General features: G+C 45.0%; 1 protein-coding gene across 6 annotated transcripts in view; it reads left to right on the top strand.

Annotated features, from left to right (window-relative positions):
* Positions 1-26,580, top strand: part of DIP2B (disco interacting protein 2 homolog B) — a 67,099-nt gene that overhangs the window by 17,192 nt on the left and 23,327 nt on the right. For 4 of the 6 annotated variants that reach the window (XM_035308810.1, XM_035308808.1, XM_035308812.1 and 1 more), the window contains exons 2-9: positions 11,551-11,622; positions 18,666-18,806; positions 20,246-20,371; positions 22,004-22,216; positions 24,124-24,267; positions 25,030-25,149; positions 25,752-25,949; positions 26,187-26,278. In XM_035308810.1, coding sequence (XP_035164701.1) covers positions 11,551-11,622; positions 18,666-18,806; positions 20,246-20,371; positions 22,004-22,216; positions 24,124-24,267; positions 25,030-25,149; positions 25,752-25,949; positions 26,187-26,278 — 1,106 coding nt within the window. Of the gene's footprint in view, positions 1-2,747; positions 2,812-11,550; positions 11,623-18,665; positions 18,807-20,245; positions 20,372-22,003; positions 22,217-24,123; positions 24,268-25,029; positions 25,150-25,751; positions 25,950-26,186; positions 26,279-26,580 lie in introns of those variants that run through there. The other 2 variants (XM_035308809.1, XM_035308813.1) reach the window with 2 other exon arrangements.

The following is a 26,580-nucleotide window of genomic DNA, read 5'->3' as shown; positions in this document are numbered from 1 at the left end:
CGCTTGCTGTTCTGCTCTGCCAGGTGCCAGATGTGCAACACGCTTCCTCTTGCATCGATGTTCAGCTCTTGCGCGTCGTTAGGGGCTGCCTCATTAATATTACCGGTGTCGGCCGTGCTGCGCGAGGGCCGGTCCCTGGTTTGCAGGCCTCCGGCGTGGAGACGGCGGCCTTGGAAGCTGCCCAGTCGGTTCTTCGGCGAGGTTCTTAGCTTTTAAGCTGTCTCGTGGTGTGAGCTTTGCCTTCCCAGAAGGGAGCTCCCCCCGCGTGGGGAGCTCGCTGCCCTGCTCGCGCCGTGCCTGCTGCACGAAGAGCTGACCTTCCCCGGAGGGGGGAAGCGTCAGCAGATTTTCTCGGTCATTCGCAATACGAAAGCAGCTTTCCCAAAATCGTGCCGTAGGTAGACCAGGGAGGAGTTTGGATGAGATGTTTCGCTCGGCCTTGCTCTCTAGGCTGCTGGGGAGATTTTAATTATTGCGCGAACAAAGCGGCGATTGTCCAAAGCTTTGTGTCACTCCGGTTGTTGTTTTATCGAGTGCCTCTGGTCCCTGCTCGCTGCGGATCTCAGCGAGGTGCTCTGGGGTCATTTGTTGTGATTACTCCGTTGCTATTTTCTGCTTTATTTTTCACTAATGAGAAATCAACAAGGTAGAAATTTTCTCCTGTGAATTTTGCTCACGTGAATGTTTGGCTGGAAAATGTGATCTCAGGAACAGCTCTTAGCAAGGTTGCAGCAACAGCTTTTATAACAAACGCGTTGCATTTTGGAAGATTGTTTTATGGTAAATAATTCCTGTATTTGCTTTCAAAGACTATTTCTTTGAACTAGACCACGTCTTTAACTGCAGGATCCTTTTTGCAAGCTCTCTTGTTCCTTTGCTTTGCCTTCTTTTTCTTTTTGTCGGGTTGCTGACTGTGTGCTCTTAAATAATCCTACTGATTTCTCCATACTTCCTTCCCTCTGCAAGTAAGACACTTGAGAATTCAGTTGATTTAAATTGAAAAGGGAGATGGTGCACCCTGAAAGAGGCCAGGGTGGGAAAATTGGCTGCTGGGAGCCAATTGCTGTGGAAGTGTTGGTGCTCAGCAGCTTCGTGGGGGATCTCGGGTGGGCTTCCTGGCCCCTTGGGCTGACCGTGAGCGTGGGGCAGCGCGCGGCTGGATCGCTGAGCTGTGCTGGGTCTGCAATAGGATGTTTTGCCACAGTTTGGCTCGTCCACCCAGCTCAAAGGCTTTCACGTTGGCAGCATCCGCCGTCTGAACAAAGTGCTTCTGAGGGCGACACTTTGACTCTCCGGCGTGCCGCGAGAGCCCCAAACAGAAGTCGGTCCTCGCATCAGCTTTCTTGTAAAGAGCACTGCAGCTGACACAATGATGGGTTTTCTTAGGCTCGCTGGGGACATGCCAGCGTGGTTTCCTTAGCAGTGAAATTCCTCAAGAAGCCATGGTTGCTGATGTAAACATAGCTGGAAGCTTAACACAGCCTGTACTGAGCGTGGGGCCTGAAATCTCCTTCCTCTGCCCTGCTGCACAGCGCCTTTTTCTTCTGTTCTTGCTGTTTCAGTCGGCTTTCCCAAGCCTGGAGCCAACTTGAACAGGGAGTACTCTTCAGTCCCGAGGAGATGGCCTCGCCTCGGCGCGGAGGAGCCCGCACACACGCGGGGCTTGTGCACGGCGCCGAGCAGCTTGCCATGAGCCCGAACGCAGCTCCGCTTTTGTAGTATTTGTGTGGGGCGGGGGGTTGTTTTGAATCACCACGTGCAGAGCAGGTTTAAGGATATTTAACCAAGTGCAAATGACTCTCGATGTCTATCTCTGCGTTGGTTCCCACTAGACGGGCTCAGAAGAAATGAAATAGGGAAGCCAGGAGCAGTTTGGGAGCTGCTCACCGACTCTGCCGCCTGTGTTTTTGTCGAGTCCGCTTCTGGAACTGGGTGGGAGTTTCTGCAAGGCGAATTACTGGTGTTGCACGCTAATTTGAGGCTGGGTGAAAAATTAATAATTGTATTGCTTTAGCATTAAGTAGTGGGATCCTACTGCGGTGACTAATGCTGCGTAATAGTAACTATCCTAGAGTGAGCACTTGTTAATGCCATAAAGTGGCTGCGGTTTGTGTTGCAGATCTGAATGCTTTGGGACAAACAATGCGTTTTGCTCTCTCAAGCAGCCATCGTTTCTCTGCTGCCCTTTTCTGAGAAATAGGAGTGACATCCTCATGGAGACAGGCTTGGCACTGCCTCTTGGGGAGGATGGGGATAGGAGGCCTGCGGGAAAACGTGTCGTGATAGATGTCTCGCCTCTTTAGTTTTGATAAATTCATTCTCATGATGGCTTTTTTGTTTGTTTGGGGGGCGATCGGTCTTTTAAGTGCTAATGCGTTCACGGAGATATTTCTTTGTTTCAACATGCATAATCATCGAGCTCAGCCAGTTATTTGGAATAGCATTTGCCCATCTGGAACTCCGTAATTATCGTGCTATGGTGCAGTACAGCATGCCAACTAGGTTAGGGCTCCGCTCACACTGTGTTTAAAGGAGGATGGGAGTTGCATTTCCATACCTGAATGCTTTGTGATAAGAAGCACTGTTTGATCAGTAGATAGGGCAGTAATTGCTCTTCACTTCTTTCTTTTCCCATTCTGACATCGTATTCAGGAATCTAGAATGTAATTACAAAAGGCGACTTCGGGTATGGTTGGACTGAAACAAGTTGCATACCCAAAGCGTGCTTCTGGATGGCTTGGCACGGCGTTGCACCGTGTCCGATGTGGAGGAGGGCTACCAGCACGGAATGCCCGTGGCAGTTGGCCTACGGTAGGAAAATCAAAGCCTTCTCCAAGAGCGTTCTTAAACAGTGCCGTCTGCAGGCCTTGAAAGGGTGAGTGGTAGGAGTTGCACACAGGATTAAATCCGTAGGAACTTCTGTTTCAAGTCCCATCCCAGGTGGATCCACTGCGGCAATGTTGTGATGGTTCCGTGCGCGGGGGCAAGAGGAAAGCCCTTGTGAAGAAGGTTTTGGCGCGTGCCTTTTACTGCAAGCCGGTGCCGCCGATGGCTGTGCTGTGGTAGAAGCTTTTCCCGGCCCTCCTCAACCCATCGCCTTGCTTTGGAGCCCCTGACCACCACTGGCTGCTGGTTGTGGCAAAACTAAGGGGAGATGCTTGGCTTTGTAGTGGTGGGTGGCTTTCTACAGGGGTCGAAATACTTCATTTTGAAGCAGGATAAGGAGTTTTCTTTGGGTGCCTGCAAGTTTCTGGTATTAAGGCCGTGCTGAAAACAGGCTTGGTTTGGAAATTCGTCTGTCCACAGCCGCCCATCTGGTGGAGAAAGTGCGCTGCTTGGAACAGGCGAAGAATTTGCTTGTTGGGCTGGATGGACAACTCCTGGGAGAAGGTTATCAGCGCCCGCGGTTCAGAGGGCTCGGTTTCTCCCTGAAGGAAGACAATGATGCACCTCCTGAATAAGTGCTGAGTCACGGGGTTGTTGCATCGAGTTTAGTCATTTCCTGGGAAACTTTGGTTTTCAGTCTAGTGGTGCAGGGCTAGGTCTGTGTCTTTGTGCTGGGGATGAAATAAATGTGAGTTTCTGCCGGTGGCTGTGATCCGGAGGTTAGTCAGAAAAGAGAAGTTTTGCAGACTTGCTTCACTCGGGCTTTAAAATTCATTGTGAGGTATCTTGTTTGACATTTTACCCAGCTTCGACTGTGCACATAGCCAGGTCTTGCACACGGTTATGTGGCACTTGCTGTTTTTCATCATCTAAATGCGTTGTTTTCGTGCTGCATTGGCATTACAAACCCCGTGAAGGGCTCCTACACCGAAACCCAAGTTCTGCTCAGTGACTACTTATAAAAAATAGGTGAAACCTTCCTCTCGAACAGATTTTGTAAAAACCCTACTTGTGACAAACCTTTGCTTTCGTGCCCTGTGTAATATTCAGAAGGGAAAATGCATTTTTCCCCACGCAAGTTGCAGCTATTTAAAAGTTTTGTTTTTCTCCAGGGTGGGGTTAGATGCAGGATTTATTATTTGTGCATGGGATTAAGCTATTTCTGTGCATATGCTGGTTTCGTGGGTAACGTGTTGTCACTACTACTAGGTTCAAGGTCGGACTGGATGATCTTAGAGGTTTTTTCCCACCTGACTTGATTCCATGTGAAGGGTGCACTTCGAAAAACAACAGCTTACATAAAACACCTCTAAATAAAACCCTCTAACACCTACAGGTGTTAGAGGCTGCGAGCAGAGGGTTTATTTAGTAGGGTTATCAGAGTTAACAGAATTTGGTGAAGCATTTTGAGTGGTTTTGTCCAAGAGTTTTGTTATTTGAAACATTTGACCTGTTTTGGAGGTAGCGTGGTATTGATAGCGAGGTCTGAGCTGCTGGTGCAGGAGCTCATCACACATCCTCTTGTCACAGGTAAGGGTCTGAAAGGCAAAGCACCTCCAGCCTTCCTGTCCTTACACAGGAATGAATTAGAAGTATGGCTTAAAGTTTGGCTGCCTCCTCATTTGAGCAACTTAGCTGGGGAAATCCTTTGAAGAAACCAACCCCGGAGCATGCCGGGGTCATGCTGATGCTGCAAAAACCGTGCACGCGCAACGTGCAAGAATGTTCTCGTGTCTGCTCCAAAGAGAAGAATCAACAGAGTTGTAGTTCATATCGGGGACTCTTTTATTTACCCTGGTAATTTTCCAAGTAATTTTCGGTGTCCCGGTCTTGCCTAAGCCTTTGAGAACTCCTTTGCTAACCCAGCACGGTGCCGTTTGCGGCAGCAGTAAGATGCCACAGGGAGGGTCTTCAGCTGAAGCTGATCTGATGCCACCTCCTTTTTGTCGGTCACCCCCTGCCCGCGCACACAAAGAAAGCTGAACTCTGTCCTTAGCTCACCCAGGTTGGTGATACATCACATATGGCATCGAAGATTACTGCCCGTAACACACGCGCCGAGACGGGTGAAGCGAGGACACTGGGTCAGCTGCAACTCTGAAATGCTGCTGTACGAGAGAGATCCTTCAGCAGTTGGATTTGTTGTTTAAAGGTAAAACAGCAGCGATAAAAAAATAGTAAAAGCGCTTAAGGTGCACACGGGGTGACTTGTGGGGAAGCGCACCCTGTGACCTTCAATGACACAGCCCCGGACCTCTACACGGGGCACTCTGTCACGGCGCACGGGGCAGACCACGCCACCAAAATGCAATCGCATTCTTTTGAAGTAATAAATGTTGAGATTAAAATAGTTTGAGTCTGATAAAACAGCATTCATCAGCCTTTAGAAAAGATTTTTGTTTAAAGTGTGGAACAGAGTCCCCACAGTGCTGGAGCCAAGTAGGCTTGTAGTGTGTATAAATTAATCTGGAGCTGATCTGTCTGTGAAACTTCTAGTGCTGCAACTGTCGCAGGATAATGCTTGTGCTTAACAAACACAGCTTTGTAAGTCTTGCTGCTTTTTCAGTAGCCTATTCATGTTCTTAATGGGAACAGAATGGTGCTGTTAAAGGGGAACTGCAACGCACAAACCTGTTCTTTTTGGTTATCCATGCTGCTTTTTGTGATATACGGACTGAGCAAGGCTTTATTTATTTTTTTTTTAAGAAATCTGTGATTTTTTTTTTTTCTGTAAGGCTGTAGTTTGCAGGCCTTGGTATTGTCTTCAAGGAGGAAACCTGATATACAGCTTCACCAGAAGGAAGGAGGAGGGAATCTTTGAAGCTGCATCATCATCTGGCCTCAAACAGAACGAGGGAATTGTCCAAACTTGTAGTTGTAGCGCTGAATTTATAGCCAAAGAGTGTTGGGAGTGCAAGACCTTTTAACAGGTATGCTCTGTTTGGACACGTGAAAAGAGGTTGAAATGTTGTTCCTTGGGTTGCCAAAGCCTGGCACTGAGGACGTCTTAGCTTCTGGCCTTGGTAAAACCATGGCAGGGGGTGTCCGGAAGGTGCCAGTCCTCCAGGCGGTGGAAGAAAGGTGAGCTCTAACTCTGAAATAGGTAACAAATTGCTTGAGTGGCAGTGACGCTGGTTACTGAAGTGCCAAACTGGTTGGTGTGATAGCTGTTTTCTGCCTAGGCCGTAGCTGAGACGGTCTGAAGTGTTAACGTGCATGCCTCTCAGGTTTGGGATTTCTCAGACACGGCACCCAACGCGTCCAAGCACACTTGAAAGGCCTTATCTAGATGTGGCACGCAGCAAAAGAACATCTTGGACTTTCAGCTCTGCACTTCTGGCTTTCAACATCTCCAGCTGGTGGCTACTTCTGGTCAAGGACAGGAAATCCAAAATCGAGCTCTGCAAAACCGGGCTTGATTTCGTGTCCTTTCAGAGTTAGAGGTGATAAAACTGCAGGGAGACTTGGCCTGGCACACGTGCCTAGGGATCGAGAAGGGGAGCAGGGAAGAAAGGCAAAGTCATCAAGGTCACTTAACATGGGTGAGACCTGCAAAGCAGATGCAATGGTGATAATATAATTGATTTCCTTATTTTCCTATTATAACCTTGTTAGAGTGTTTGCAGTTAAGTAAACAGAGCAGGTATCCATGTTTGGGGACTAATGAATGGACCAGAAGCGTTTCCAGGATTCTCTGTTAGCATAAGCTGCTAGAAATATCAAAATTTGTTGTTGTTGTTTTAAAAGCATCCAAACAGTTTTCAGAATGCCTACAAACTCATTTCAGATTCGACTCTTTTGCTTGATGCAGTCAAGTGTTTGGAGGCTTTGTTGGAGAGATGCTGTGCGCTACGTGATCATTTTCCTTAATTTCTCCACTGTAGTAATTATGGTTTTGTTAGACAGTAAATGATTCAGTGTTCTCATTCCATGGGGGGAAGGGGAGCAAGGATGTTGAAAGAGGAGTATTGTCTGAGCGTAGCAGGATTAGCTGGTGTTACCACCTTGCACTGATTGAGCACCGCTGGTTAGAATAGATCATCAACCCTAATTGCTAAAAAGCAGCCTGGCGTCACAGGGCGGTGAGGCTCCTGAAGTTTTAGGCTGCTCTGTTGCATGATTTGAATATAGGTGTAACATCAAGGCTGATCGGTGGCAATTGCCTGGGCTTCCTTCAGCCCTGGGTAAGCCCGGGCAGTTCCTCGTGTCGACTTGAACTCTCGGTAGGCAGAAAATACCAGGGGGACGCGTGTGATGAGGACAAATTCTGATTTCTAAGTGAGGAGAATCACACGAGAGGGGACTCTCATGGAACATTACTCTGTTTTCCAGGGAATTCTCTTTCTCAGCTGCAATCGGTTTAATCACAAGCAAAGCAGGCCTCTTCATCGCAGCGGTGTCTGCGGTCAGGACCTTGCCCAGGCGTCCTCAGCGAGGACACGGGGTTGCTCCCAGACTCGGCTCCATCTCTGCAAACCATAAATGCTGAATTATTTCTGTCTCCAGGGAATGACATCCATCTCTTACGTATTCTTGTGTCTTGAAAAGTGGAATATTTTTAAATTCTTTTAAATCTGTCAGAAGAGAAGAGAGATGAAACGGGCTGGAGGGGGTAGCGTTGGAAGAGGGGAACAGTACTGCGATACCCAGCAAGATGAGGAGTTCCTGAAGCAACGCCGTACCCTCCTGCCACAGAACCTGTTCTGTGGAGCTGCCTGGAGCTGGTCCACCAAACGCTGTGCAAATGAGCAGGAAAACTGAGCTGGTGGCTGGGCAGGAGCAAATCTCTCATGTGTTGGGATGGGTTAACCTTTGTGAGTCGCCGAGGTGCTTGTGGGATGGAAAAACCTGGGAGTTTGGGTGGCAGAGGGAGGAAGATGGTGCGTGGAGCTGGTGGAAGGGATCATGGTGGTGGAGCAGGGCTGCATTTACCCTTCAGCCCGTTCCACCATCCTGGTTGCCTGAAGACGTTGCTGCACCCGAGCTGGTGGCAGCCGGTGCCAGGAGGAAGGCGAGCCTGTTCCTTTGCCGCGTCAGTGACCGGAGGCCTGGCTCGTTCACACAGCCCTTAAACCTAAATACTGAGAAGATCCCTGACCGTAACCTGGGAGCAGAACTGATAAGGACTTCAGCTGGTAGCAAGTCCTGCTAAAACTCCTCTGCCATGCCGTGAGAGGTGGCCCGGGGCCGGGACCGCTGCCGTTGAGGCCGGGTAGGTGAGGAGGCTCTGCTGAATTTGGGGTAGGGGCAGCGTGGGGAGGGGATGCTTTGGGGACAGCAGGGAAGGTCACGATGTGAGAACGTTGACTGGTGATGGTGAATGGTTCTTGATGGAAACAGAACTGAATTTTTGCTTTCTTTTCCTGAGAATCCCCTTTCCTCAGCAGGGGCCTCCTCAGCGCGTGGAGGCATAAGCACGGCTACAGATAAATATAGCCTCCAAGTGAACTGAAACAGTTGTAGCTGGGAGAGGGCCAAAAGAATGCCTCAGCAGTAAGTGTTTTTGTTTGGAATTTCTTTCCGAGGAGTGAACAAACACTAGCACCATGGTAAAGCTAAATTGTCGGCCCTCGTTTGCCTCGTTAATGCTTCGTAGTGCTACGTCTGGGTAGAGAGGGGTTGGAGTTCTTGGGTTGGTTTTTAGCTGTCTAGAAGAATTTAGCGCAACAAACGTCACAAAGTGTTGAATTTCTGGGAGCAGGGTTGATGAGGATTTACCAGGTTTATGTAGGAGGAGTGAATGGTTCTTGAGATTGCAGCCCCATTGTCTTGGTTCTCTTCCTGTTGCTGTAATTTATGACATTCTGCGAGGAAATCCGCATTTCTGTTCAGATCGAGCCATTTCCATTTCCTGTAGATCAGCAGAAAAGGGATAGCGGGAAAGAAAATTTCCCTCCTGGTGAGCCTCTGATTTCTGTCTGAGCGGATCGATCGAATTTGGGGTACGTGGGGCCGGAGGAAGGAGACGCTGTGCCATAAATGCTTTCCATTCACGCCCCACGTTAAAAAGACATTCGTTTTCACGACTCGTGATGTCGCTTTAGGCGTAACTGCTGTGGTTGTTGTAACTGGATCATGGTTTTATTAAGATGATTTTACACCTGTTACCTGCACGCAGCCTTTTTTTTCCAAGCCTTCGTCCCCGTGTCTTGCTGGAGATCCTATCTCAGTTAATTGTGGTCTGTTTCTAGCCTGCACGGGTGGCTGTCCTAAAAGAAAGAGCTCCCATTTATCAGTTCCTTTTAACCTTTTCGATCCCTACTGGCCAGTTCCACTCCCATGGGGCTAGCCTGAGAAGTTAAGTGTGATGGCTTCTTAGCCCGTAAGACAGATGCTTGAGCCTGGCACTCTTTGTCAAAATAGTGCCGGGATCGGTTTGTTTTGTTTCTCTTCTATGTTTTTTGGTTGGTTTTGCTGTTGTTTTTACGAGCACTACTTGGAAATCCAGCAGTGGGAGGGCACAGAGCTGCAGGGAAGCCCCAGGAATTTCTCACCCTTGTTTCTCCTGCCTGGGTTTTACTGGCTGCAACTTCCCTGCTCCTGCCAAATAGCAGCCGACTTTTGCTTATTATCTCATGCTCAGAGAATCCTTTTTTTCAAGCGATAAGATAAATGCCTTGGATCACGTGGTAGTGAAGGCTTGCAAACGTTTCGACCATTGAGAGTGCTGGTGTGTGTTGGTAGTGCACTGGTATTCCTTAGGAATGCCAACAAATTTCTGTGGCAGATGTTGCATTATGTATAGCGCGTAACCACCGATGTCAGGAGCCCAATTAAATCTTGCGGAGAAGTTAATCACAAACTAACAAGCTCCAAACAAATCTGTGGGTTGGCTTCTAAGGGGAAATCCCTCCCCCTGTCCGTGCAGGTTTGTTTTTCCTGAAGTGGCAGTCACCCCGCTCCATTTGCTACCCAAATGTGGGGAATTAAAGCTGCCCCTGAAGATGGAGAGGCAAATCTCAAAAGCTGGTAGGTTTTGTAGCTCACGCAATCAATGCAAACATTACCCTTTCGGTGTGCGCTCTTTGTATGGCTTTTCTTGAAGGTGTAGTTTCCGTACCCTGGCAGCATACCTTTCTTGTGAGCTGGATTCATTTCACCGAGCTGTGTATTGCAATCAAGCATTAAAATTAATGCTTTGGTTGGCATTTCGGTGCTTCGCGGCCATTCTCATTTTCTGGTGCCGGATTTGTTCGGACTTGTTGGAGCCTGACTCAAACGTGGTAAAAGAGAAGTGAGATAAAGTTGTGCGTGCAGACGCACACCCTCCGCTAGGCAGCGTATTTATCCATTGCAGCCTCAAAACCTTTAGGCTAGGTGCTAAACGACGCTGAGATTCGACAGTTGGGCAAAAGGAGCTAATCCCGTTCCCTTCCCAAGCACTGCAGTACTGCAAAATCACCTTTAGAACCCAAACGGCCACTTGGCTGGAATGTTTGATCGGGGATGCCAGCGGTGTAGGGAGGCTTAGAGCCTAAACCCTTTAATCACCTTTCTGATGTGCCCGTCCAGATCCGGCTGGAAGTGTCTGGCTCAAAGATGCCGCAAGGAGCTAGCAAAAGCTGTGGCCTGTGCTGCTCGGTGTCTAATGCTCTGTAGCCTTCCGATAATCAGGCTCAGGGCAAAGCAAGCATGTTGTTTGTGATCTCTAGTTTCTTGTTATAGCACAAGCGTGGGCTTCGTTTTAGCCTGAGTAAGGAATACCAAATAATTCTGTTTTCTTATTGCTGTGTATTTGATCACTTCCAATCCTCCAGCCCCAAGAGAGATGAGGTTACAAGTGCAGGTCAGGCTACAAAAAGGCTTGAAATGCTGCGGGGCTTTTTGTTTTAATCCCTTCAAGGTTTCAGTCTTTCTTGTGGTTCTGATGTAATGTGAGAAATTAAAACAAAAGACAGCAGCCAGATGGTACGTCTCCAGGATCAGACAGATTAGTATTTTTAAAAAAGGGAAACGTTTCCTAATGCGCATTCTCTTGTGCAGCTTTGCTTCTGTGGAGCTCAAGCATCTCTCTCCTGCATGGTTCCACTAGTAGGCAAACGATGGAATTACGGCTATCAACAAGTTAAAAAAAAAGAAAGAAAGAAAGAAAAAGCTTCCTTTCACTGAGTATCAAATTGAATATTGAAAGTCTGGTTTCTGAATCATAGGGTGTGCTTGCTGGGCAGTAGTCTCCGAGTTGCCTCTGTTCATCCTTCCATTTTCTGAGCATTCCCTCCCGCAGTGGGCCCACTTTTGTTTGCTGGAAGCTGTTCTCACTTTGATTAGTTTAAGCTCAGGCTCTGAATTTGCACTTTCCCTTTGCCCTGTTGTTTGGGAATTACTCTGTTTAGTTAGCCGAGCTGGCTTTGTGGTTCCAGAATATTTTCATGTGCTCCGAGTTTCCCTTTTTACGTTTTCACGGCTTTGATATTCCACTTAGATAGCGGTTCTGATTCAAATTACTGCATTTAAATAGTGTATATCTACGATCCCAAGGGAAACTACAGAAACTGTAACGTGGAGACTTTGAAATCATAATGTACCCACACGGATTTGGCTTCAGGTTTTCTTCGGCGTTTGCATTGACATGTTCGGGTGAAACCTCCATGTCACTGAAGAGTAAGTGAAACCCAAAACAAAAAACGAGGGCTGGTTAAATAAGTTTTCTTTTCTTGGTTTCAGGGGACATCACACAAAAGGGGTATGAGAAGAAGAGAGCAAAGCTTCTGGCTCCGTATGTTCCACAAACACAAGGTAGGTGCTTGTTTCGGTTGGATGCCGAGTTTGCGTAGCCTTGACATTAAAGGGATCTGAAACGGCTGTGGAGCGGAGCGCTGGCATTTCATTTGCCAGCTCTAAGCCTGGCAAAAATTCCGTTTTGGTACGTGTTTCCATAGCTGTCTAATAATGACACTCGTGGAGTTTGCACGGGTGCCAGGAAGTCATGGGCAGCATTTTGCCTCTAGCTTGCTGCTTTGTACCGAACTGCAGGGATTCCTGCTAGCTGGGCTGGTTGCAGGGGCTTCGTAGAGCACTCGGTGTGTTTCAGTGCCTCCTGTCTTTATCTCACCCCTGTGTAAATCACTTCCTACTCCCTTGGCAGCTGGGAAGTCCAGGGCTTTGAATTGGTCATCAAGTGTGAGGTCCTCAAGAATCATTCTTGAAAACTTCTTACAACTGGCTGAACTACATGGCCCCGCTTTCTTAATTCTTTATTAGAGAAACATTAACTTTTTCAAACTTTTTTTTTACTAGAGTAGCTGAATTCACGTACTTTGTTTACATCTGTTTCTTTTGGTTCAGAGATCTGTAGCTGTAGAGCTGACTGGCTGCAGGATAATTATTTATAGTTCTAAACTGAAGGACAAGGCTGAAAGGATGTCCGATAATTATGGGGATGCTTGCCCAAAATAATTGCACGACTGAGATGCTGAGATGCTTAACCATTCAAAACTAATGTGTCTGGCTCTTAGCTGGTTGGGGAGTGAATGGGTCTGATAGGCAGCAGTGACTGGACTTACTGTAATGCGCGGAGACTGAACTACTGCCAAAAAATTAAAAAAAAAGGAAGGCTAAAAGTGCATTTATTGACCATTAGCACCGCTTCCACTGGGGGAAGCTCGTACAGGTTTTCTGCTGAAATTGCAGTGGTTCAGGCAACGTCTGAGTAACACAAAACACTTCGGCCACTGCCGTGTGGTAGCATCTGGACTGTGCCATTCCAAAACATCGATGTTTGCGTTCCCGGTCTCCTCCAGCCCAGCTGTTCCTCAGCTTTCTCTTCGTGTATTCCACCAAAGCCGATGCCGGCTCTCTTGTGTGAGACTTGGGCCGTAGCGGGTCCTTTATATACAAAAAGAACGGGGCGTTCTGCCGGAGCTAACATCCTGAAGGTAGGAGGGCAAGCAAAAATTGTTTCTCAGCCTTCAACAAGGTTTTGTTACAAGCAGCACTCTGCGTACTGAAGAGTGCCTCCCTGAACCACAGACGTGATGGGAATCTCTGGAGGCTCGGTTGTTGCCCTTGTATCAAATCCGCTTCTGTTATGTACAGAAACCCCAAACCGATCCACACGAGTAATCCCTCCTTAGGGGCTTTGGAAGTCGGGATTTGCTCAGCTGGTCTTTCAGTCCAACGTGTACACCGGGGGAGATCTTGAGCCTTAGGAGGAAACGTGGGCTCGTCCCGTATGTTCGGGTGCCTTCTTGGCACGTTTGCTTTCATTGTGGAGGCTGAAGCTCTCCGAGCTGCTTTTCATCTGCCAGCGTGATGTGCCCCTCGTGCCTGTCACTTTGCACGCCTGCTTGGTTTGCTTCAGAAAATGTTGTTTAATTAAGAGGGGAAGAAAATGGCAAGCCCGTCTGCAGCCCTGCTATTTTAATTGTCCTGCTTTTCAAGCCTGCAGAATGAACCGAAGTTCAGGAAGAGACGCAGGTTGACAGGAGGTCACCAATTAAGATAGTATTTTGACTTCTGTTCTGGCTCAGCCCTCTTTATTTTTTATATATATCCCGTATCCAGCTGCCCCATATCCAGCTGTAAAAACCCCATTGAAGTCATGCGTGAGGGGTACAGAATCAGGTCACCTTTTTAACGAGCAGAAACCTAATTTAGCTCACAACAAGAAAATGTTTACTCCTGTCATTTAGTGCCCTGGGTTTCTCAAGGCCCCAGCCTGATGTTAGCTAATGCATTGTCTCCATTTCACAGATGTGAAACGAGACAAACGAAGGCATGATGACAGGTCAGGGCACGCCGGCATTGTAATTCAGGAGATTCTTATTGCTTAAGCTGGGCTCCATTCACATTGCCTCTGGGAGCTCGCCTCATTATTTTTGAGTTAAGGCAACAATGTTAATTACCTAAAGATACATGTTTTCCCGGTGCAACATCCATTTTTGTAAATGGACCCTGCTGAGGTGCTGGAGCCGCCGTGCCAGGTTTGCTGCTCCTCTGTTCTGCGCTGGCTGCTGCACAAAAAGGCTTTGGAGAAAGTGTTCTGGGCAGCTCCCCAGGTTCCCCACAGTAAGTAATGCTGCAGGTTTCACTCTTGCCTTGGACCGAAGCAGGGAGGACGGCTGCTAATTTTGCTTTACGCTAACGAGCTAAACCGCAAGCACTCTTTTGGCACGGTCAGAGAGGGTCTCGCTGCTGTGAGTTGCTGTTTTGTTGGAGTAAAGCCGATGTTTGGGGGTCATCCTCAGAGTCATTATTAGTTAAGGCCAAATATTTCTAGGCCCATTTTAAAAGAAGTAATACAATTCCACTGTTTTACAAAGTGCTTTTCGGACAGACGAGCTGTTCTGGCACTAGCAGATGGTGCAGAAACCCACCGCCTCTTGAAACTGGTCTGCTGCAGGCACCAGGCAAAGTCCTGCCTTGAGGAAAAGCTTCTCTCCACATCAGTTGCTGCAGATCTGGAAAAGCGTTTACAGCATTTTAGCTTAAACAATGCCGTTGCAGGAATACCTTGTGCCAAAATTAGCAGCCCTTGCACACAGGCTTTTGGCAGGGTATGTTTTCGTGCTATTTAAGATAATGCATTCTGTTCCTCTGCTAATGTGTAAAGGAAATTATATTCATTACGCCCTGGTTCACTGTCAGACCTCTCCATGTAGCTGCTGGAGTTCTGTGCTCTTGCTCCTGTTCTCTATTCCCAGGGCTCCCTTAAATAAATATATATATCTATTTTAACCGCATTTGTACAGAGAACGTAGGAATTCTTCTTTCTGGCAAGGTAAGATGAACGTGAGCCGAGCGATGGGCTTGTAAACCTGTGGGAACTGACAACATTTGAGACTAATTTAATTGATCTGTGAATTTTTGTTGGTAATGAGTGCTTTGGTTTGATCTGGTTCGTGCTCTCAATGGATAGCACGAGGTAGGAGCGTTACAGATTTTGTCGTTACAGTGTTAAATTTCTTTTCAAATCATGGCACTTTGGAAATGAAGCAGTTCTTCGCTTCCCGAGCGGGCTGTCACTGCGTTTCCTGTCTCGGCAGAGTCCTTCCTGCCACCCTGCGTGTTGTGGAGGCTGATAAACCGGCAGAGCTCTACTCCAAAGTTCCTCTAGTTTCTTTTTTCTCTTTCAGCACTGCGTTATTTCAAACAGGAGCTAATGTGAAATGGTAACCGGCGATAAAACAGCTTTGTCTAAACCTGTAAATCACGCACACGCGCTCCAGCTTAGCGTTGTTTAGAGAGTTTCACCCATTTACAAGATCCGACTTGCAGCTACCACAAATGGGGAATTATTTTCTTTTCTTTGTGAAGTCTGAGGGGTATCACAATTGCAAATGAAGCTTATCACTTGACTTTAGGAAAGCAATTTCTCCATCTTTGAAATCAGTTCCAGGACTAAGTGGAGCACCTGAATTCTCCCATCGCATCTCGTTCAGGGCAGAATTAAGATCCATCTGGCTAATTACTTCTGCAAAAGCCTGAAACCTTGTAAATCTGATGGGTTCTCAGCACTGGGAGAGAGCAGTAATCGTTCTGGGAGTGCTGTTCAGGCTGGTTTGCAAACCCTAGGTATATGAGTTTATTATTTACACCATTTTTATTCTGAAGATCATGTTGTTTGAAGGATTAGTCCAATGCTCGCGCTTCTGTGCAATGCTGTATGCAAAACAGCAGAAAAGCAGCAGGCAAACCTGTTATTCTTCTGTCAGATGAATCTAGCACTGGCTGTCCTTGTTATTAACGTAAACATTTATCCTTGCTGATCATACGTGATGTTTTTACTGATTCCTTTAGTCTAAAAATTCTCTAATTAAAAAAAATAAATCTGTGAATCTCTAAATCATCGAGCCTCTCTGCCTTCAGTGAACTGCAGAGATGGCACACGGGTCAGTTATCTTGGAAAAAAAAAAATAATGCTCATTAAAAAATCCATAGCATCATTCAAAAGCAAATCTGCTTTTTTTTCTTTTCTTTTTCATGCCTCTTTAGCTTCCGATCCTGCCAGTGGAAACTGCAGCTGTGGCAGGATTATGCGAAAGGGAATGCTAAATAAAGTCACCTATCACCTGCCAGGCTTGGCTCACTTACGTTGCTTTGTTGTTTAAGCACTTGTGATTTACTGTAGCTATACACAATTTTCTTGATCTGCGCCTGGATGCTTTGTTAGGCTACTGTAACGTGTTATTATGTCATAGCAAAATATTTAATCAAAGGGCTTGCTCTTGGTGTGTCGTGTCGCTTACAGACACATCCGATCCCTTTGCAAATGGAATGTCATACGTGCCTTGTGATGCCCTGCAGAGCAGATGAGACGCTTCTGCAAGAGTTATAAGAAGTAACTGAATGGGGATTAAATAAATTATTTAAAGCAGTGTTAAATCTGCTGCTGACATCTAGTGGGTACTTGACTCCGTAGATGCTCAAACGATCAGAAAGATTTAGGTTTTTCTTCTTAGTCTGTGAAGTTGTCTTTTCTCTGGATCGAAATAAAATTCAGTTCTGATGAAGACAAACATGGCCCCGTCTGGGGGCGTAACGCAGCTCGCTGCTCTGCTGGTTGGCTCCGAGGTAAGCTCACTTGGCTGTTGAGGGAAGACACTTGACTTCATTTGGATCACGTACAGCCGGTGCTTATGTAAATCTGGTGTGCTCGGCGCTGTGCTTGCAAGCATCAAGAGGCTGAGTCTAAGGAATTACGAGTTAGGATCAGGCCGTGTTAAACAAGTTGTCAAGTTTTAAGCTCCTGTTTAATTACCTCCTTTCAAAGTTTGGATGAACGACGCTACAAAGACATTAAATTCCAGTACCTATAAATATCAGGTCCGCTTCAGAATCCCGGCAAGGGGACCCGAATACTGATTCTTTTGGATGTGCTTAAGCTGAGCTGTGGAGTAGCGAATCTTGCTCTGAAGTGCAGGTCTTCTGATTGCCAGGTCCTGCACCTGAACCAGAGCAGCTCTTCCTTTACCGCTCTACTTCTTGTGCTGCTGGCATCTTGTTACAGGCAATAGTTAGGTCTTGATATGCAAATGCAAAGCTGGGCTATATGTTATGATATTTTTTTTTTTTTTTAAAAAAAAAAAAAAGGAAAATTGAGAGTAATTGCTTGATCCTTTCTTTTGGCTTGAGGATTTCTGGCTAGCTGGATCTGTTATTTTAACTAGAAAAGAAGGTGTTAATTCTTTGGCATGGTAGTTGGAAGAAGGGTTAATAAGAAGCTCAGTAGCTTGCCTCCGCTGAATGCTGGGATCACAAACAGGACTCGTCCAAAGCTGAGCAAGAGGTGAGAAGTTTTGAAAAGATTCCCAGGCCAAATAATAGCATTAGCAGTTAGGAGAGAACTTCCAGGAGCTCATTGTCCCCGTATTACTGAATTTTCTCTGAATCCTGTAATACTGGTAACAAAACGTTAGCAAATTAACTAACTGTCCATTCAGCCTGTAAAAATTCAAGTAATATTCTGCTCGTTAGGGTGTTGGAAGGTGTAGGAGACGGTTGAAGATGCCTGCAACGAGTTAGGTGTGATGGGCTGGTATTAGAAGTTCCCTGAACTCGAGGTGCTTGCCTTCAGTTGTTTACCCAGAACCACACACCGAGCAAGGGGTGGACCTGGAACCCAGGCCTTGTGGTTTCCTCTTCGTTTCTCTAATCCTTTGGGAGTTTGTGAGAATTCGTCAGCGGTGCATATTTAGATGACACAGTTGCTCTTTTTTTTTTCTGCATGACTTCAGGTGACAACCTCAAGCTAATTGCAGCTGCGTGACCTCTGTTTGTAGTTTCGAAAGAGTTCCCACTGAAGCAGGATTCATTTCAAAAGCGAAATTCCAGTAGCAGCCATTTCTAGCGTGCCCTGGCGAACTACACAAAACAATCATTTTTAGGTTCTCTATTTAGCTCCCTGTATCCATGGGAAAAACAGACATTTCCAGGACGATAAAGCCACTCACTTCTTGACACAGGCTGGAAGCAGGCAGAACGCGAAGAGCTAGAGAGAGGTCTGCTTGGTTTTGTAATTAACATGAACAGCAAAGGCTCTTGCCACTGGTATATTATTGGTTTTCTTGTCAACAAGGCACGCTGGTCAGTGGGATGATGAGTACCAAACCCAGCTTCTGAACCTGTTTTCTACAGGTTTGCTCTTTTTCACAGCTCAGGCTCCGGATTATAAATTATCGCATCAGCCAAAGGCATTTACTCCCTGCGCCCATAACAGCGGTGTCTAAGAGGGCTCTGGTGTAAATGAATGCGATCTCTATAATTCTTTTCCATCTTCGTGCAATAATGAGAGTATGCCATTGGGAACGTGGCAAAGTAGGGGGCAAGTCGCCCAGGTACGAAATCACCAAATACGCTTTTCATTGCACGTATCCCTGTCAAGTGCTTGGAAGCGCGGGACTTGCCTGACTGATCTACTGACTTCATCCATCAAGATTTATCTGAATCTCACCACCTTTTCCTTTGTATTTTGTAATGAATTCTTTAAAGGTGACTTCAGCTCCCATTGTCACTATTAGGTTACTTAAATTATGTGAAATTGTGTCTTGTGTCACCTGCTCCAGACTTTCTGTAAGTTGTCTTTTACTTCATGTGCTTAACAACCCTTTAAAAAGAAGAAAAAGCAGCAAGAAACTCTTAAGAATAAGGTCAAAGAAGGACTAGGTGTGTTTTAACTGATAAGGTTGTAATTGAACAGATGTATTAATATACTAATTAGGTCGGCTTTGCTACAGGAAATAAAAGGAAAATCCTGTGATTGTATGCCAAAGCAGAAAAGGCTACTGAAAAAAAGGCTGCATTTCTTTTCTGCTCTCAGAAAATTGTGGGCTATTTTCCAGGGGTTGATCCAGCTTTACAGAAGGAATCCAGAACTCAGACACCCGCTCCATCTGCAGCTCCAGCCTCAGCATCGTCGTCATCCTCATCCAAATTTCACCGAGCCCGCTCAGGGGGAGCCAGAGATGAACGCTATCGATCTGGTAAGGGCAGGGCAAGAATTCACCTGAGATTTTTGTCAGTGAGGAAGAATTTCCCGTGTATTTTCAAGGAGTCAAGCTCACTGCTTGTCCACTGGTTGAAAGTCCCACCTTGGTTCTGTACGAGGAAACATCGAGCTTGTTGGGCTGTAGCTGCTGAAGCAGAAAGAGTGCTAAGCAGAAAAAAATCCCAAGTAACTCTTTGCCTTCTTGATTTTCTGGCCTGAATGCAGCTCTTCAATGCCAGTTGTTCACAGAACGGAAAGCCTATTTTAACCGGGCCTGTAAGTAACCAGATTCAGTGAAATGTCAGGTAATAATTTGCTCGTGGAATTGATGACTGCTGTGCAGATCTGCTCTAGGATACTGGAAAGTGAGAGCTGTCTTTCTCTATCAATGCTTAAAGCACTTCCAAAGAGCAGCAGCATTGGCTGACTAATGCCCTGCTGATTTCCTTCTCCACGAAAGGAAAGGAATGGAAGCTGGCACCTACTTTTTGTCTCAACCTGGCTTAGTTTTTCACTTCACATTAACAGGATCCAAGTTTTCCTCACAACAGGGGCAAATAAATTACATTAAATATACCTTTTGCAGTAACACTGCTATCATATCACCATTTAAAGAAGCATTAGAAGAGCCTAGTTCTCTCTCTTTTTTGAAAGAGCATCCTTTATCCTTAAAATACATTAAAATACCTTAATTTGTGAAATTGATGTAGATGAGCTCTTTTACTTGTTGTAGTAGTTTAATATGTTGTCTTCTCATCATTAGTGATGTGTCTTCTTCAAAGAGTCCTGCATGTTTGCAGGAGGATGGTAGCCTCCTGTCCTACCCTTTTCAGTTAATGATCAACATGTATTTACAGCTGCAGTTAATAACTTCCAACATTTACATGAAATTTGTATCTCTTATTTTTTTCAGAACATAAGGCTTTTCCTAAATTAGACAACTGGCTCAGAATTTTTAAGCTTATAGACCAGAGTTGCACCTGGGGCTGTATACGCTGCTAGCATTTGTGCATATTTTGAATTATGCACAAGCATATTTTAGGATAATCTTTGGGCAAGAGGAACAGTCTGTGGGGCTGGGACTTTCTATAAAATTTCCTATAGACACAAGAATATGATGACTAAGCCAGAAGATTCCAACCTAAAATCCTGGCCTTGCTATGAGCTTGCTAACTTTAGAAGCATCGGTTTCCTTTTTTTTTGGTTTGCTTGGTTTTTGTGTTTCTGTTTGTTTTGTTTTGCTTGCTTTTTTGTTTTTTTAAAAGGAAAGGTTACATACAAGATTGCAAAATGTCGTCGTTTGGGAAGGTGCAGTAACATGGGAGCGTTGCATAAATACAGAAGGCTAGCAGTATTTGCACTTGTAAGCCTTGTGTGTTTTTTTTTTTCTCCTTTACTGTTGCAAAACTGAGTACATTAACTTCCATTTTGCAGATATCCACACGGAAGCAGTTCAGGCAGCACTGGCAAAACACAAAGAACAGAAGATGGCCCTGCCCATGCCAACAAAAAGACGATCTACCTTTGTTCAGTCTCCAGCTGATGCCTGCACTCCCCCAGGTTAGGTTCTTACAGTGTGCTTGTCTGGGTGGATGTTAAGGTATGCATTAGTAACAGTTTCCAAATCAAGAGGCTGCAGTTGTCAAAATATTCAAGATCTTCTGCACATTTGTAGGTAGCGTGTTACTCCTGTAGCTCTTTGCTACATTTGAGCAGCTGCTTGTTTTCATGGAGCTGCTGTTAACGGCTGTGAAAACGAGTCCTCTTTTGGGAGCTTTTAAAGAATCAATTGGAAAGAACTGAGCAGGCTTTCTGGACTGATGCTGCTTCTTTTGCTTCCTTCGCACGTATTCCAGTTACAGAATTCATGTTTTGGTAAGGTTACACTACTCAACACAGAGGAGGATTTGCAGCGAGGTATGTTTCTGGGCAAAGACTATGGAGGGCATCCTGTGGGATTCCATGACATGTAGGACTTTTCTTTCCTAATCCATCCCATGCAATGGCCATTTTGCCTCAGCAGCAAAACACCACAGATAATGAGGTGTCTGTTATGATGCATGTGCAGCAGGTATTAATAAACATCTCCACTTCCAAGCAGCTATGTACCCAAGCTTAAAAAGGAATATTTGTGATTTTTAGCAGTGTCTTTAATGTTGGTTCTCACCGTGCAGAAGCACCAGGGTCATTTGGATTGAGGATGAGAGATGAAAAAAGAGAGAAAAACCCTCCTAATTAGAAATTCACATCTCTATTAAACTATGTTCTTAGGCCACTTATAACTACTCTTTCACCTCCTTTTTTTTCATACTTCCTTTTATCTTTCCCTTTCTGCTGGGTGCTAGTGCCTGTTTATGGTGTCTGTTCAGGTCTCAGCTTTGTACTAACTTGTCCAGGACTACAGCACATTCTGAGCTGTGGGCACTACACAAATAAAGGTTAGCATTCCCTCGCGATCATCTGGAATCAGTCTTTTCCTCCAGCAGGTGATCACTGAAGAACAGGTAAGTGTTAGATGAAAGCCTAACTGAATGGTTATATGTAGCGCTGAACAGCTTAAGGTGTTAAGTGATGGGTGCTTTCTTCATGATCAATATTTCACAGCTTTCTGGATATCTATTCTCGTGGAAATACAGGATGTAGTTCCTTTTTGTGCTTGTGTGCATCTGTTCCCCCCCCCATCCCTTTTTGTTTTCTGCCATTGAAAGGGAACCATTCAGAATACCAGACAAAAGCATTTTCTGCATGTGGCCTTGGCACATTTGTTTCCCAGTGCCTGCATTCTGCTTTTGTTGCTGTGAATTTTCACTTTTGGGAATGAAACTGACTCCTCACTTTCCATTTCAGAAATACCAAAGTTAGGCAAAACAGCATCTGATAGCAGAATACGAATGGAAAAGTAATGAGAGAGAATAACCATGGAGAAGCCAGGAGAAGGATACTTGTCTGATGTGTTGTATCTTTTGTGTGCTTTAAACAAGGGCAAGACACCAGGAGTAAACATGGTCAGATTGGATATGTCTGCTGCTTCAACTTCTGTTTTGGCCTACATAACCTTGTTTGACACAGCCTGGGAAAAAAGATCTTCATATTACAAGCCTGTGCCGTTGATATGTGAATTGCAAGGAGAGCATGTTCAGTGCAATGTGCTTTTCCCTAAGCAGCTAGATTTTCTTTTCTGCTTCCACACAGACACGTCTTCCGCATCCGAGGATGAGGGGTCGCTAAGGCGTCAAGCTGCTCTTTCTGCTGCATTGCATCAGAGCTTACAGAATGCTGAGTCTTGGATCAACCGATCTATTCAGGGGTCATCCACATCTTCATCAGCATCTTCTACACTTTCCCATGGAGAAGGCAAAGGGACCAGTGGGTCACTAGCTGATGTATTTGCCAATACTCGAATAGGTAGGAGATGGGTATGAACAGAAAAATTGCTTCAAGTTCAGATTGCATTAATAAAGCTGGAGTTGTCCACTTCGCAAGGGAAATTTGGAACAAGAGTTTAGTTAGTTTGGGTGGAACTTGTTAGGGTTGGTTAGAGCTGTACCATCACGATTTTTTTTTTCCCCCGTAAGAGTTTCAGAACATTGGGTTGGTTGAAAAAAGGGGAAGTGGTGAGCCGGAGCTTATCGAAGTAGAAAAGATTCCGTGGTGCGATGGGAGCATTGACAGGTTTAGTGGGCACAACTTTCTTTCTGCATACTGCATTGCTTCTGTCACAGCTAGTTGACGCTACTCTGTGCACAAAGCTACCATATGCAAGGCAGATTTGGCATCTGTGCCCTGATGAACACCATCGGGGTGTTTTTGCCTGTGGAGGGGGGAGGTGTTGTGTTTTAACGTTCACTTTCTGCTATAAGCCCTAATGGTTTATTGTTTGTGTTACACCAAAAGAAAAACAAAACAAATAAAACCAAACCAACCAAATATGAGAACAACTGAGCATGTCATTCCAAAAAAATGGCCACAGCGAAACAAAGATTTAGCACAGATCTTTTGTGACTAGCCTGAGAAATAATCAGAGCATCCAGGTACTGAGAAGGCGGAGCAAAAACCTACAGATCTGGATACCCCAGGCTCAGTTTTTTGAGGCTCTGAGGTGCTCCTTGCTGCTGATGCTTCTGTATGAAATTGCAAAGTTTGTTTTTGCTCTGTGTTTGTTTGTCTTTTTTATCTGCTGTTAAGGATATTATTGCATCTTGGAGATGTCTGTATTTTGTGTGCTCTGTGCTTTTGCTTAACTGGTTTGGGGCAAGCAGTGCAAAGAAGTGCTGGTATTTTTAATTGTTTCACTTTTTTTTTCCCCTCTGTTATTTTTGTTTCTTTCTTTGCTGCCACGCAAGCTGTTTTCTGAAATGGAAAACTGGGGGAATTGCCCATAAAGTGCAGTCAGTGTAATTAATGCCTCTGTGGAGCACAGAGGCTCTTCCTAGTTGGAGAATACAGAAAGCCACATTACCTTTTCTAATGAATTCAGGTACTCTAGGTTTTTACCTACACAATAACTGCTGTCTGATATAACTAAAAGGTTGTACAAAACCTTCAGATGGTTGAACCTACCGTGTTGTATAAAGAAATCCCAAATAAAAAATGCATGTTGAAGAGGAAGTTAATGAGAGCTATAGAAGTATGCGGTTACTTGCCGTTTTGAAGCTTAGAAACTCACCTGAAAAGGAGACCCAGCTCACTCTCTTCGTTAGATTGTAAATTTGTTGTTTGACTGCTGGACAGGCTCATACTGTTTATCCACCGAGCTGGAAGAAATTTAAACCCAATGTGTTTTGTTTTGTTTTGTTTTGTTTTTGCTGATGTGCTTTAGTCAATAGTCTCCTGCTTGTTTTGTTTTAGAAAGCTTTACTGGCCAAAAAAAAAAAGTTGAATAGTATAATTCTAGCAGCAGATGACCAAATAGGTGAGGTGGGTTTTTGTTTGGGGGTTTTGAGTATTTCAGAGCTCATTTGGATCACAAACTTTTTAAACAGCATTGAATGCCAAGAGACTTAACTTACTTTTAAAGGCAAGAGACCAAAAATTGGAACTTCTTGAGTATTTTACCAAACTGCTTTCCTGACATGGATAAAGCTCTCATCTTGTGCCTGTGTTTACTGTTCTCTAGAACAGATAACAGATGCTTCCCAGGGTTACTTGATGTTTAAGAAGCATTGTGTTCAGCATTAGTAAGAGCCCCCATAGATTTCACACCTTAAATTCTTTTTGAGTTTGTTATTAACAGGTAACTAACGCTTTGCTTGTTCCATCTGATAATGGAAGGTATATGTTAATTGTCATCTCAATTGTCTCCCTTCTTTTAGAAAATTTCTCAGTTCCCCCAGATGTCACAGCAACTACCTCCTCTTCCTCAGCACGCCCGGCAGCAATTGACCTTCCTCCTTCAGGGATCGTGAAAGGCATGCACAAGGGATCTAATCGGTCTAGTCTCATGGATACTGCTGATGGTATGGAACCTTTCAGAGTACACAGAAATTAGAACGGTGTTAAGGAGGGGCTTGATTTGGGAGAACAAATTGTGTGACTTAAATTTATCCTACTTAAGCACTTCATAAGTTTGAGATAGTTTTAGCACTTGCATTAGCACACTCCCATGCTACAGCAGTCACCTAATTTGTACTGATCAGGAGATAATCATGGCAGAGATTGGCTTTCTCCTCTCCTTACTGCCTTTTTTTTAAAAGCAAATTAAAAAACACATAGGCTAATTGTTCTTAAAAGCTTTTGTCCTGGAATCCTCAAAAGGAAAGGTAAGATGACTGAAAGCCTGTAACTTTTAACTGTAATTAAGATCCCATGAAGCTGATAATATTCAATGCAAGCTGGTTGCCATAAACCTTTGTGCAGAGGGGCAGCATTAATGCTTCTGGTCTTGTGTCCTCCCTCTGCTGGCAGTTCTTCCACTACAATTGATCGATACTGCAGGCAGGTGCAGATCTCCAGGTTGTTTTTTACAGTAAGCGCGTGTCAGAGACAGAGGGAATTCAGCCCCCAGAACGAAGTAAATGCTTTAAAAATTATTTCTATTACTAGCATTTTCTGACCATTGAGTTAATAAAGAACTGATATAATACTAATGTCATCCTGCTTGGCACAACCTTTAATAACAGAAGCACGCCAAGAGAAGTATCCTCCAGTAGAAGGAGGTAAGTCATAAATGTTAATAGAGATGATGAATGCTTTTATTAGACCAAAATCTTTCCCTCCAGGTGTTCCTGTGAGTAGTAGAGTATCCACGAAAATTCAGCAGTTGCTTAACACCTTGAAAAGACCTAAAAGGCCACCTCTGAAAGAATTTTTTGTGGATGATTTTGAAGAAATTGTGGAAGGTAATAGCACCAAATCATGTTTTTGTTAGTCATTTGTCATAAGAAAATGGACGTGCATAATTCTGTGTTTATTTATGACGTTGTTTTTGAAGTTGACTCAGTTTGGTTTGCTCTTTGCTGCTGTCAGTAGCATTCGTTAATAGTCCGATTAGAATAAAAACAACAACAGTGTTTGAATACTGTACTGCCGAGCTTTGTGTGACCTCCTCAACATTAACTTCTGACAATTACTAAAAATCATTAACAGAAGTATTTAAACACATTTTTAAAAACCCTTCATTTGCTTAGGCTTCTTTAATTAGATTTCCAAAATGGGTTGTCTTTACTGATAATTTTATTGCAGCTGTATTTTGTAAGATTGTTTTTCTTTTATCCAATTCCTCGCTATTGTATTTGAATACCTTTTCGTAGCACCTTAGGAAAAAACTAGGATGATGCTCGTAAAGATGTTTTGTGCAGAGCTTCCTAGAAACCGGAATGTCATAGGAGTTGTTAAACCTAAAGGCTGTAAGAAGTGTTTGTTTCCAGTGTGCCTTGCCAGCTTAACTGCCTGGGAACACACGGTCCGAGGTGAGCTGGGAACATTGTTGAATTTTCTTCAGTTCCACAGCCTGACCCGAATCAGCCCAAGCCGGAGGGACGCCAGATGACACCTGTGAAGGGAGAACCACTGGGAGTTGTTTGTAACTGGCCTCCTGCCTTGGAAGCAGCACTGCAGCGCTGGGGAACCACACAGGCTAAGTGCCCCTGTCTGACAGCACTGGATGTTACAGGAAAACCAGTTTATACCCTCACGTACGGTGAGCTGAGCCCTGGCTTCTGCTGCTAAACTCTTCTGGAAGAGCAGTAGCAGATAGGACACAGGGTTGTGGGTCTCGGTGGGGTTGCAAACACCTTCCTGGCTTGTGAGAGCTTTGTAGTCAAAGCAGCATAACTAAAACAGAGGTGACTGTAGATGGTTAAAGCAGTCAGGAACTGAAATACTCTCTTGTCTGGTTGATTTAGAGTTGTGCAAGTCTCTCTTCTTTGTGTTCTAGGCAAATTGTGGAGCAGAAGTCTCAAGCTGGCCTACACACTGCTTAATAAACTGGGGACCAAAAATGAACCCGTGTTAAAACCTGGAGATAGGGTAATGAGTTTGGGACTGTCTGGTTCTCCCTCTGAAACAAAGAAGGTTTTGGGGGAGGGTCTAACTTAACACAGACGCTAAAACCTTGTTCGTCTAATAACAAGGCTCTTATCCCAGGAACAAGCTATTTGGGAATGATACTTTTGTGACTTTTCAGTCCTCCTGGCTCCTCTCTAAGCAACTTCTTGGCTCTGGACCTTGAAACACATCTTAAGGAAGAACATTGCACCTGAGAGAAATACAGAGTTTTAGATCTGTTTTGGCTGTATGTGCATCTCTGCGTGTATGTGTGCAGGGAATGC

The sequence above is a fragment of the Oxyura jamaicensis genome, chromosome 33, assembly GCF_011077185.1.
Source record: "Oxyura jamaicensis isolate SHBP4307 breed ruddy duck chromosome 33, BPBGC_Ojam_1.0, whole genome shotgun sequence".
Lineage (NCBI taxonomy): Eukaryota > Metazoa > Chordata > Aves > Anseriformes > Anatidae > Oxyura > Oxyura jamaicensis.
This window is presented reverse-complemented; position numbering and strand designations above follow the sequence as displayed.